At 28.7% G+C, this 14,407-nt stretch overlaps 1 protein-coding gene across 1 annotated transcript in view; it reads right to left on the reverse strand.

Moving 5' to 3' along the window:
• LOC145298670 (aminopeptidase O-like) overlaps window positions 1–14,407 on the reverse strand; it is a 125,831-nt gene that overhangs the window by 70,707 nt on the left and 40,717 nt on the right. The window contains exons 7-10 of the mRNA XM_080144335.1: window positions 13,748–13,854; window positions 11,457–11,559; window positions 7,426–7,533; window positions 4,880–4,920 (exon numbers count right to left, since the gene is read on the reverse strand). Of these exons, the coding sequence (XP_080000461.1) occupies window positions 4,880–4,920; window positions 7,426–7,533; window positions 11,457–11,559; window positions 13,748–13,854 (359 nt within the window). The remainder of the gene's footprint in view (window positions 1–4,879; window positions 4,921–7,425; window positions 7,534–11,456; window positions 11,560–13,747; window positions 13,855–14,407) is intronic.

Consider the following 14,407-nt stretch of genomic DNA (forward strand, 5'->3'; position numbering starts at 1 on the left):
TCGAAAAAGTAATTTCTTCATATTATAAAAACTATTTTTTTGTGACGGAAACGGTTTGCAGATTCGTTTTTAGCACACCAAAATCTACAAAAAAAATTTTGTTATTTACAAACGTGAGACACACAGCCCTTAATGGAAAATTATATCAAAAATCCGGGGGAAAATAGTTTTCAATAAAAACAGCAAATGAATTCGATAGAAAAAAAATGGATGCTATTTTTTTTTTCTTTCTGTGTGTTTCTTGGCTTAAAAGTCTTTTTGTTTGATTTCTTTTGCATGGTATTAACCCCTGAACTCTGGGACTATTTTCCATTTCACAGACGTAGCCTTTGTTTATGCTATGCGTGAGCATAAACGAAAACTGTTAAATATGCATTCGCGTACCAAACTGCCTTGTAAAAAAAACCTTTAAGCCAATAAACACGAAAATAAATGGCCCTTCCTCAGGTGGCCAGAAAGTGAGTGCTCATTTTAAGTTAAATTTAGATGGAAAAGTGATCACCCACTTTTCGGAAAAAAAATTTCTTCAGATCATGAAAACTATTTTGATACTCTTTGGGCGTTGAGTTCCATGGCGACCCGCAGAATTATTTAATGGTCGTTCCCTTAGTACCCCCCTAGTAGCAGTGTCAGAAATTTCGTGAAAATAGTGAATAATTCCACCCCATCTTTCCAAGCTTATAACTCCTCGAAAAATGCAATTCAAGCCCTAATTTTTTTTTTCAATTAAAGGAGCAAGGACCAAGATTTCATTAAAAAAAAACAAAAAAAAAAAACATGTTTTTTTTAAAAAGGTTTTAAACTTCGGACTTTACAGGTAAAATTCTAAAAGAACACTATGTTTTTTTTGTTTTAAATTTGAATATATTATGTATTGACCTTTTCTCTTCAATTTGTGAGTAAATAATTATGTACTTATCGGGTTCTAAATTAATTATTATTAGACATTTACAAAATGGGAGGCGTGAATTATTCGACCCCCTGTCTTTCCAAGCTTATAACTCCTCGAAAAATGTAATTCAAGCCCTAATTGTTTTGTCAATTAAAGGAGCAAGGACCAAGGTTCCATTAAAAAAAAAAAAAGAAAAAACAAATAACGTGGTTTAAAAAAAAGGTTTTAAACTTCAAACTTTACAGGTAAAATTCTAAAAGAACACTATGTTTTTTTTTTTTTTTTTAAATTTGAATATATTATGTATTGACCTTTTCTCTTCAATTTGTGAGTAAATTAATTATTTACTTTCGGGTTACTAAATTAAGTATTTACTTTTTAATAGACACTTAAAAATTGGTATGGGGGGGGGTCGTGAATTTAAAAAAAAAAACGTTTGTCTAAAATATTATATTCGATTTATTGGAAAGAACATAAAATTTCACATTAACCCTGAAAATATCGTAAAAATAGAATCAATAGAAAAATTTTGATAGATTTTTAAAATTTAAAAATTGAAAAATATTGAGTTTAAAAATTGAAAAATATTGAGTTCGGAAAATTCATTAATGTTTAAAAAAAAAAAAAAAATATTTCTATTACTTTTAAAACAACTGTAATAGTTTATTTTGGAAGTATAATCCATAAAGAAAATAAATAACCCACTTTTAACAGAGAAATTCCGAGATTTTTATATTGTATTCGCAGTTTCGTGTTAGGGGTGTCAAAAATTCCTACAAAAATTCTGATACTGCTACCCCCCTAGTCAAGGCTAACGCATGCGCACGTAACATTTTTTATTCATTTACTTACGTGGTGGAGTTTCTATACTGATAGGTTTTTTGAAATTTTTTCACTGGATTATTATTGATTGAACACTAACCAGATTATGAAAAAAAATTGAAAAAAAAAAAAAAAATCATTTCAACATTTGAAAGGGATACTCACTTTTTATTTATTTTTTATTTTATTTTTTTTTCTAAATACGGAAGTGTCTTCGGGAGATATAAAATGGTCGCATGTTGACGAAGCAATGTATCGGGAGGCGTACAGGATTAAAAATTATTGGTAAATTTTTAGATTAGGTCCACCTCCTCAATTTTCTTTTAAATGACGACTTGAAATGGTTTTCGACTATGCTGAATATGAAAATCGCATCGAAATTTTGCAGAAATAAGTAGTTATCAAGATATAAAAAGTTGTATTATGCATTGTAATCTTTGGCGGCCATCTTTTTTACGTGTGTGTATTTGTTTATGGCGCGTGTGCACGTAAAAAGATGGCCGCCGAAGAATACAATGCATAATACAACTATTTATTTCCGCAAAATTTCAATGCAATTTGCGTGTTCAGCATACTCGGAAACCTATAAATGTCGTCATTGAAAGGAAAATTGTGGAGGTGGACCTAATCTAAAAAAATACCAAATTATTAAACATTTCTCCAGCATGTTAGTGAAATTTATAATACTTTAAAAAAATTAAAAAGAAACAAAACAAAAGTTTTGAAAAAAAAACTCACCTTTCACAAAAACAATTTTAAAAAAACAAAAAAAACACAAACTGACTAAATAAGTAAAAAAAAAAAATAATTAAAAATCTCGAAACTTTATTTTCATGAAAACAATAAAAAAAGTCCTGTTCTCTCTATTTTTTTTCTTTGAGAAACAAATATATTTCTGACTTACAAATGCGGTAGAGACTCATTATTTTTACTTTCTATGGTTTTGATATACCGCGTTTTTATTGCTTACAAAATGGGTGACTGATTTATCAGAACGTTGTAACTAAAAAGTGAACACTTTCAAATGTCTAAATAATGATTTCTTTTTTTACATTTTTTTTTTTTTAATAATCTGTTTAATTAGTGTCCAATCAATAATAATCCAGTGAAAAAAAAATTCCAAAAACCTATAAGTATAGAAATTAAGCATTTTACAAACATTTTTTAAAAAAAGTAACTAAACCATTTATTGATAATTTGTCACGTGTACAAACATTTATTTATTTACGTAGGCTTAACTCCTTTCATGAATAAGAAAAGTTTTACTCTTTAAGAATAATAAAAGGAAAAAGTTACTGAACATTTATAAAAGGACTTCTTTTCATGAAGGCCAGAGGAATAGTTGGCCGAAAATTCGTGAAACAACAACAATAAATAAAAATGGTGCTAATGCAGAGAGCCGCGCTATTTTTTAAATCATATTTCCACGTTTAAATAACGTTTTACGATATTTTTTTTTTTTTTTTATTCAATTGTAAGGTTAAAGTACAGAATAGGTACAAAACATCCTTACCTCCCCATGTTAAGAATGACTTTTTAAATAATAACATTATTTCAGCACGGATCACTCTCTGCATGAGTAATCTTATATATAAAAAAAAAAACTCAAAAGCAAGCAACAAACTTTTTTTTTTTTTGGGGCCTTATATAATAAAGAAAAGATGTGTAAATTAAAAAAATCTGGAAGATAAACAAATGAAATATGTTTTTTTTTTTTTTACCTATCGAGTTAACAGAAAATTAAACCTTTCGTCAAATCGTGGCTGTGAAATGAATCGAACCGGAAGTTCAGTTTTATCAACAGAACAGATTCGCAGAAACGATAAATAAATATATTTATTTTATTTAATATTTTAATTTTAATTAGGTAAATTTATTTTAATAACATAAAAACATACCTCGACTCTAAAAATTGGTTGTCTGAAAATTTCAAATAAATTGGTAACGTATAAACATGGTTTTATTTCTTTAGAACGAACCAACTTTACATTTTTATATATATAGATATATATAATTTAAATGAGAATTTTGAAAAATTGAAAGTATCAGAAATAACGGTAACATCATTTTATTTACTTTTATTGTTGCAAGTTCTATATTTTGCTATAAATAGTTCATCAGAGTAGGAAGTCTGGTACATAGTTTGTTTTTTTTTTCTTCATTTTGGTGCTCAGGAGGATGTAATGCCTTGGAGAACAGAAATGTATGTCTTATTCGGTTTGTTCCCCATGTGTTAGGCTCTAGTCTTGAGCAGGAAATTTAAAGTAAAAATATGGTCACACACTTTAAAAGACAAAAATTTACATTTCTCTTCTCCGAGGCATTACATCCTCCTGAACATCAAAATGAAGAAGAAGAAAAAAAAACTACGTACCGGACTTCCTACCCTGATGAAGCTATTTATAGTGAAATATAGGACTTACAACAATAAAAGTAAATTATTTCTGACACTTTCAAGTTTTCAAATTTTTCATTTTAATTTTATTCAAAATAAGTGTCTTCTAAAGTGTGTGACTATATTTTTACTTTATATATATATATATATATATATATATATATATATATATATATATATATATATATATATATATATATATATAAGGGTCTCTAATGAGTTGCTTGGTATACCATCCAATGAAACATGTATAAGACGTACCATATATTGAATAAAATTATATCAATGTTTTATAAATATACTTGTGGTGTTTGAATTGTTTACAAATTATACAGGATGTCCGTAAAGTTACTATACAGTCTTATTGTTTTATTGTATTATATTTGTATTAATAGTTAATATTGATCGTGACTTGTGCACCAAAGTTTGTCAGAGTGTGGTGTCACGTTGTCGAGAATGTATTGGAGCTGAAGGCCTCTAATTTGAATATTTGTCATAGAAATTGTTTGCCTTGATTGTTACAGTCTTTTCGGATGTAACACGTGTATTTTCTGAGATTTTTTATAAACATAAAGGTGTTATTTCTTTTTATTTCTTTTGTTACAAATAAATATTTTAATACAATATCTTACTGTACTGTTAATATATTACAGGGTGTCTGTATAGTAACTTGTAAGACTGTAAAGTAACTTTACGGACACCCTGTATATATAACAATCAAACAAGTGAATGATAGATTCTAAGAAGTAATCAGAAATATTTGAACTTACTTTAATTCAGGAAATTCTTTAAAAAACATCTGCAAAAAGTCCTACAAGAGAAAAAAATTATTGATTACATTAATTTAGTTAATGGCTTAAAATAGTTCCTCATGTTTATCTTCTTATATATAAAACTAACCGGGGTGCCCGGCGTTATCCTGGTGTTTGGAGGTGTGTATTGAGCAAAAAAAAAAAGTGGTAGCAGGCGGGCAGGTTCTAACCCGTACTGCAAAGAAGGAAAAGAACGTGAAAAGAAAATGTGATGTCTTTGCTGTTGCACCCATCGCCAAACCGGAAATGGTGAAGGTTTAAATTAAGGCTAGTCAATCGAAAAGAGGGAATGACTTTTGAAAATATTAGAGAAAAAACCGACCTCTCCCTGTAGAAAAGTGCCCAGTTGAGGGTGAAGGAAGTAATGTTTTTAACCTATTTTTTATATTTGTCGTCCGAAGTGTCGACCTTCAAAACGATACCGATCTTGTGAAACTGTCGCCTCTGTCGAAAGTTTTAGATATACATACATACATACATACATACATTTAAACAGAAGGTGAGATTTATATTATAGATAATCTCGATTTTCTCTCTAAAAAGTCAGACATTGTAGGAAAATAACTATGCAAATTTTTTTAACTCAATCCCAGTATCAATCCTAAAATGTGTTTCATAAAAACATTTTTGCCATTTTTAAATATTGCAACAAAGATTGCATTTATTCTGAGATTTCTGCCACTCCCAAAAACGTTTTCAAAATAGAAGGTAGCAACAATATTTACACCCTATGAATTATCTGCTTCCATGACATCACTCTACGCTATATATTTTCTTATCTAGCCAACGATGGAAGAGACTTTTTTTGGTTTTCTATCCATTTGCTGATTTTCCTTGCTTGAATATTAACTTTTTGTTTTACTTCAAAAACAGCACAACCTACAAGATCATTTTCTTTTATGAACGTTAAGCTGCATTGAAATATATCTTTCCAAGTGGACTTTTTAGCACTTTGAATTTTAAACCATTCGACCTAAAATTCTGACTATTTGTTTCTTTAAAGGAATTTTCTTTCACCTCTCAGATTACCAAGGAGGGAGTCATTATCCACACTAAAATGTTATTCCGATTTATCTTTTATTCTTTTCTCACATTTTCCATTTTTTTCATGCATATATATTTTTTAACTGACATTTTTTGCAATTTATGACTAAATTTCATAATTGTTGTTTCATCTAATACATGAATCAGCAAATTTTAGCTTTGCTACAATTATAATTTGCTAATTTTTTACTGTCCTCTGATGAGAAGAACAGCGTTCTTTCAAACTCCACGGAATAAGGATTTTGAAAATTGTTTTTGGAGAATTCTATCAAATAATAAATTTAATTGTAAATTTTGATTTACAGTTTTAAATTCTTTCCTTTTCTCTTATATATATATATATATATATATATATATATATATATATATATATATATATATATATATATATATGGTTAAGTGTCAGTTTTGGTCATTTAGAACTGCTTTAAAACTTCACCGCTCAGTCATTTCAAACAATTATTACAGTTTATAGATCACCTTCTCAGCTATGTTGTGAAAAAAAATTTAAATTTTTGTTCAGTAAAACAAAAGTTATGATGAATTTTCTGGTGTTCAAAATCATAAAAAAATATAAGGAGGTGGGTGATGTTTTTTATGACTAGTTTCCATAGCAACCATGTCACTTCAGTGACTACTGTTGCTAGTAATTCATTAATGAAAGCATGACAGGGAGATAATTGGAGGGGATTTTATTGAAAGCAGACGAGTGCCTTAGATTGTTATTACATATGTGTTTATGAGGGGAAAAAAATTAGACTGAAATTGAACAAAGAACAAGTGAATTTATTAGCAGCCTGGAAAAATGATGGATTACAATAGAAAAATGCAAGCATGAAAAGTGATATGGTTAATAAGCTAGTTGTTAAAACTGGAAAAGAAAAGGACAAGATATTCTCGTAAAAAATATAATAAATTTATAACTTTAAATATTGCAGCATTAAGAATTTTTTTTTTATTCACTTTATAACATTATATAATCAATTCTTAATGCTACAATGTTTTAAGTTATAAATTTATTATATTTTTTACTAGAATATCCTGTCCTTTTCTTTTCCAGTTTTAACAACTAGCTTATTAACCATATTACTTTTCATGCTTGCATTTTTCTATTGTAATATATATAAATGACAGTCTATATTCCAAATTTCATGATTTTTACCATCTTACAATTTATTTCTTTAATGAAGGATTTGTATGTATAAAAAGTGAAATATAATTGATAAAATCATATTTCGACAGAAATATATATATATATATATATATATATATATATATATATATATATATATAGGAGAGAGAGAGAGAGAGAGAGAGAGAAAGAAAGATACCAAAAGTTAGTAGTTGTTACAGTTGCTAATTGCTAAATTTCATAACATCTTTTTGTACATGCAATTCGATCTGGAGATTTTGATTTCTGAAGAAAGGACAATTCAATAAAAAGAAAAATGGTTAAATACCTGAGAAGTGACCAGCTGCCCGTGGAAGTGCTGGACATATTTCTTTAAGAATGCTTTAAAAGGTGACAGGCCAACTTTTTGTGAAAAGAACCGAAGAAGAAAGTAACCCTGAAAGAACATTTAGAATTTTAAAAAACTTTTAATTATATTAATGTCTTTAAAATTCAGACACAGCGGTCTAGAAAGAAAATGGCTGCTGATTTCAGGTTTTATGTAAAAACTAAAACGGAAATAAATTTGTACACCAGATATAAATTATAAAGATAATTGTTCATAAGGAAAGTTGGTTTTGCTTAAAAAAAAAGAATTTTTCATATTCGATGATTGAATCCATCTCTTGGACATTTCCATCTCCAACCATCAATTGACTGCAAATAACAGTTCAATGCACATGGGAAATTACGAATTTCACACTTTCAAGAATTGGCAATTCATTGAATCATTTCGAAATTATCAGACAGATTCATGACAAGTTGGAATATTGTTATTTCTTTAGTTCACATGAAATCATTGTCATAAACATCATTTATAAGACTTGTTGGTGACATTCTAAGAACTGGATAACGATTTTCTTTTTAATTATAAGTTCATATATGCATGCAGAAATACCTATATTAAACATTTATAGTATATTTTCTAGTGTTGGGACTAGTAATTGGAATCGGGAATCAAGAAAATCAGAACGTTTTAAGGTATCAGAATTAGTATCAAAATCGGAGAAAATTGTGCTCACCTTTTTAATGCCAAAAACGATTCTTGTAATTGTTTATTATTTGCTTTGTCTTTGTATAAAACTAAATTTTTCATGACTGCAACTAATGATAAAATGATGAACGTGTATTGATCACATGGGTTTTTTATGGTAATCTAAAGAAAAAAAACTCTGGAAATAAATATTTAGTGATTTTGAAAGAATCGGAATCAGTAATTGTATTGGAATCTGGAAAAATTCTGGAATCGTACCATCACTAATAGTTTTCTACTCTGTTGTTATTTCTATCAGAGTTGCTCGATTGAGCTTCATTATCTGGTTCTTCCTTGTAAAACATTCACAGCAAGATCTCATCCATCTATCATAACTGCAGAAAAATTTTGCTTTCTTTTTCAATGTGCTTTCTATAAAACAGAATTTACTTCTTGTCTAGAATTTCCCGATATTAAAAACAAAAATAAAGAAAAAATCTGTATGATGTACATAGACATGATTAAACGAAAATATCATATTCCAAAAATCATGTAAATTGATCAAGTAGTTTTATTTTTATATAAGAAAATCAAATTAAAATTTGATTTACTTATTTAAAAATAAAACTATTTCATAAAGTACTTGAGAAGTGACTATCTCACCCACCATTTTTGAAAAAAACTGTCAAGAAACAACATGAAATAATTCTTCGAAATAAGTTTTGGTTGATCTGTGCTCTTAAATAATCAAACCCAACCATTAACAATCATCATCTACCCAACATTCATTAACCCTTATCCTCGAGTGACCCTTGAGCCTTGATAATTGGTGATCCCCCTAAAAAAAATATACTTACTAGATTTATGTTGTAATTGCTACGATTTCCCATTAATCAGTTAAAAATGATTTTCTTTATAGAAATAAAACATGATAAATTTCAATAATTTTTGGAATATGATAATTTTTCTTCTTGGGTACGTACATCCTACAGATTTTTATTTATTTATTTATTTATGTATTTATTCAATTGTCACCACAAACAAGGCACAGTGCTACTTTGAAGTAGGGAGCTACTATCGGGGACATAAATTACAGGGAGATTATGAAGGGAGATGAGCAGCAAGATGTCTGTTGACATTACACTTGAACTTCTGCATGTCAGTACAGTTGGGAAAGCAGAATCCCGGAAGGGAGTTCCAAAGTTTAGCAGTTCTGGGGAAGAAACTATTAGAGTAAAAAAGCTTTCTTACACCTAGGGAGTTCTACTGCGAAGGGGTGGAATTTATTTTTGTTTTCTAATATAGGAGAAAATCTGGACAATAACTCAGAATTGCAGTGTACAGATTTTCTTTTCAAGAACTTCTCTTTTATGTTTAATGCATATTAATGGTACTAGTACCTATTGTGAACCAGGTGTATCTCAGCATTCGCTCGGCTTTGGCTGGAACATGACGTCAACAGGGGAGATTATAGCAAGCAACAGCCTGGGTTTAGCTGCTGTCTGATGTAACACGCCTATCAGCCAATTACAATGCAACATGTTGAATTATATAACAAGGTGGCGTTGTTCGTGTGCCTAGCAGACAACTTTTGAATAAAGATCAGAAGAGGAAAAAAAAATACCAGTTGTTACATGCAAATAATGGACAGTGCCAACATAATGAATCTTTAAAACCTTTTCTTCCAATTTAAAATTTTTTAAAAATCATTTTTACGAAAAATACTTTAAAAAATACTTGAAAAAAAAAATTTGTTTCTTGTTTTCCTTGACAAATAAAAACTTAAAATATAAAAGAAATGGCAAAATATATTTGAAAAACAAAATAATTTTCTTCTTTAAACCTTGTTTTTAGAACATCTTAAAATTATTTGATCCCCCAAAAATTAATTTTTGCTTCTTCTAACCTTTTCTTGGCAGTTATTATTTTTTTTTTAATTTATAATAAAACACCAAATTATGGTAAATCGTTTTTGGTTTCTACATTTTACATTTATTCATTTTGCTATTTTCTTTTACATTGGTATGATTTTATCAGTGACACATGGCATAATCCGTCTGTTGACGTCATGTTCCGGCCAAAGCTAAGCAAATGCTGAGATATGTTTGGTTCACAATATGCATCAGTCCCAATTTCAATTTCACTGTAAATAAGTATCTCATCTTTCGTTAATTGTCAGAAAAAAAAAAGAAATTACTTTGTACACCTTCAAAATTTAAAATAAATCTTGAAGTATTTAAACAATTGAATTTAATTAATAATTAAAGGAATGAACAATACAGCAAATGTAACTTTGAGAATCTTATTCACAAAATAATTTGGTATTAAAATGAAAAGGCAATAAAAATAAAAATGAAAAAAGCAAAAAAAATGAAAAAGCAAAAAAAATAAAAATGAAAAAGCAAGAAAAAATGAAAAAGCAAAAAAACAAAAATGAAAAAGCAAAAAAACAAAAATGAAAAAGCAAAATAAAATAAAAATGAAAAAGCAAGAAAAAATGAAAAAAGCAAAAAAAAATGAAAAAGCAAAAAAAAGAAAAATGAAAAAGAAAAAAAAAAGAAAAAAGAAAAATGAAAAGGCAAAAAAAAACAAAAAAAAAATGAAAAAGCACAAAAGCAAAAATGAAAAAGCAAAAAACAAAAATGAAAAAGCAAAAACAGAAAATGAAAAAGCAAAAAAACGAAAATGAAAAAGGAGGAAAGCAAAACTGAAAAAGCAAAATAAGAAAAATGAAAAGCAAAAAAAAAAATGAAAAAGCAAAAAAAAAACAATGAAAAAGCAAAAAAAAAAAAATGAAAAAGCAAAAAAAAAAATGATGAAAAAGCAAAAAAAAAAAAAAATGAAAAAGCAAAAAAAAAAATGATGAAAAAGCAAAAGAAAAAAATGAAAAAGCAAAAAAAAAAATGATGAAAAAGCAAAAAAAAAAAAAAAATGAAAAAGCAAAAAGACTGTTTCTGAATTTTTGAGATGAGGATTAATAATCTGTATTATTTTGATTATTCAGACTATTGTTCTCGTCTTGAGTGTTAGTTTCACAACGTTTTGGCCAATGTAATCTTCAACCATTTTCAGATGTATTTTCTGGAAGTTTGTGAATCTTTCTGCCGAACTCGGGAATCTGTATAGAATTTGAATCAAAACCCTTATCTGTGAAGGCAGCATGCTCACATTCTGAAGAAAGTCGGAGGTTACATCGACCAAAATATTGTGAAAAAAACACTCAAGATGAGAATGGTGGTCCGAATAATCCAGATAATATGATCAAAATGATTCTCTGATAATGCTGAGTATGTACAGCTAGTTACGCATTTTTTTTTTTATCAATTACAGAATCATGAAAGTTTTACCTTCAGATAATGCACGTTTAAACATTTTTTGTCGGGATTCAGTCCGTTCTTCACAGATAAAGTCTTGTAAGATTCGCTTGCAACTGATTCTGACTCATTTACCCTAAAATTAAAATTTGATTTTTATCATACAAAGTTGTCAAAGTTAATATTGAAGGAACAGACATGGTTACAATCTATTAATAATAGAGATTATCTATCTGTTTGTCTGAATCTGAAACTATATTATTGTCCCGCAGTACTTCTTATATAAACAGAGACCTTATTCATCTGTTCATCTTCAGTCAATCATGTTTTTAAACGTAATAAATACATGGAGTTTGTCTCATATCGAAATATCAGAAATCTTAACTACATTTAGAAATGTAAATTATTAAATGCTGATGTTATGACCAGAAATTAAAACCAAAGCCTAAAGATCTTTTAGAATTTTTTTCTTTTTAATCCCCTGAGCCATCAAGTGGTGTAGTGGTTCAGCCCTTTTTGCCCGTGGCTCGGCTAGTATGAGTTATCTGCCATGACGAGTGTCTGTCACCATCCTGGAAGATCAATGACTGTTCCACACTTTCAATACTTTTGTCATCAAAATCGATGAAATCGCCCATTATTCAATTGAATCAAATGATTGCCTATTCTAGTTGGGAACTTGAATTAAAATCAAAAATGCAAGTGTCAAGTATCATGGTTCGATTGTGCTCTTAACAAAAATATTCAATCAGACACGCATCTGTCTTATCAAAGAACCTTCTGTTGATTTTATTTAGCAGGTCCTTTTACCTGTGCAGTGATAAAACTTTTTAAGGCATTGGTGATGTTCGACCATATAAAAGTGCATACTTTGTTTCTTCTTCAATGGGTTTTTTTTCGATTATCGATAGTTATCAGAGGTAGTCTGGTGCAAAACTTATATAAGAACACTCCCAAACACATAAGGAACATTTATGTGGAATTTTATAAAAATCATATATCATGAGTTATAATTCCAAAAGGTGTATTTAGTTTATACTCACAATTTTTTATTTATTTAGTTTTTTTATGTAGTACATCTTAAAAGTGTTTTGTTGGATAGCAGAGGACTACTAAACAACTCCTCAGAGACAAATGTATATTCCTCAGAGAAAAAAAAAACTGTTAGTTTTTTTATATGGAATGGAAAAAGATTTCCAAAAGAAAAACAGTAAAATATTGTATTTGTATTGCATTTCTTCAAATCAATGATCCTGAGGAAGTGTTGAAATAAAGATGAAATATTGATAAACAAAGAATTTTGGTTTGATCCTTTGTCATTTTTCCATATATATATATATATAAAGATTGATTAAAAATGCAGTGATAAAAGTAAAATATTATTGAATATTGAGCCAAAGCGACAACAATAAAATCGGAGGTGTGCATACACACATTCCAGATAGACTTTGATTTACATTTTTGTGTCCTATAAAAATGACCTGAATTGTAATTATCGCAGAAAACAAAGAAAGGTTGGGAAGTTAAAATTGCGCAATGCAAAATAAAGAAGAACAATTAAATATTTTATATACTTACTTTACAGGAATGTTGGTTGATGTTTTAACATAAAAAACCGGAGAGAGAGGAAGAAAGAAGGCCAACAGTCGTCCATCATGATTGCCATTTTCATAGTCGTCTACTACACCCACACACACCCTTCCATACAGAACGCAGGTGTTTTGTTCCTTCTCTCTCTTGTCAATGGACAAAGGTTAATTACAAATAAACTTCTATACTGACAAAATTCGTCTGTTTTGATTTTTAGAACAATGACAAAAGAAATGTCAAGTGTATATATATAATTTCGCAAGCATTTGAAAAGTGCAAACAAGAAAATTAGATATACATTCAATATCACAACAGATGTCATTTTTGGTGCCGTGACCAGGATATTCAAACAATAATAAAAGAACCAGCTACCATAAAAACCCAACAAAAAAGGGTCATTTGAAAATCGCAGAAGAAAAGACACAAAGGCGAAGAAAGACAAAATAAGAAACATAAGTGACGTTCAATTGGTTTACTGTGTGTTCTGATCTAAATATATATATATATATATATATATATATATATATATATATATATAAATATATATAAATTTTTTAGTCTTTTGTTAGAAATATATATATGTATTTCTGATGAAAGACTAAAAATAATTTTTATATATAGTCTTAATGGTTCAAAAACTTATAAGAATCACTTTTTATATGGATGATTGTTTTGTAATTAATGTTGATTGGAGTATTAATGCAAGACAAGAGAAGGCATGAAGATTTCTTTACCTCAAAATTTGTAGTTCTTCCTCTGTGTGGCTCAGTTCAGCCGTAAGAACACGGTGCTTTATAAGGGCTCGCAGTTCAAACCAATCTTCCGCTTCTTTCGTATTCATCTAAGAATGAAAAGCTTTCTATTAATATAATTCTAAAACCATTTCACATGTGTATTTTTCAACACAAACATAACTTGATTAATTAGTAGTTGCACCACTAACCCTAACCCTAACCACTCCATTTTTGCAGTGGAGTTATTCATTTCTTTTCTCATTCATTCGCACACTTTTAAATTTATGATAAAGAACTATAACGTTCTCCAATTTAAAATGAGCTTAATATAATTATTTCTTAATATTTTATACCAGTAATCATTCAGACCAAACTAAATGATTAAAAAAAATAAATAAATATCTTCTTGTATCATGGCATGTTCATGCCATAGATGAAATCATGGTTATTGTTCTCCATAGACTTCAGTCTATTGTTGGTCCGATTCCTCTGAAGACATTATGAACTTGAACTTGGCAGAATACATGGAATGGGTTGTCATTACCTTCCCCAGTACAGTGGCATCTGACTCGTCTGTTTGCACCTATCCATTGTCCTTGGGTCATCTGCACAGCTGCAGTCGAATAACATAACTCTTAATACCATAGAACCGTTGATCTG

Source organism: Euprymna scolopes, chromosome 2 (genome assembly GCF_053919585.1).
Source record: "Euprymna scolopes isolate OS-2025 chromosome 2, ASM5391958v1, whole genome shotgun sequence".
NCBI classification, from domain to species: Eukaryota; Metazoa; Mollusca; class Cephalopoda; order Sepiida; family Sepiolidae; genus Euprymna; species Euprymna scolopes.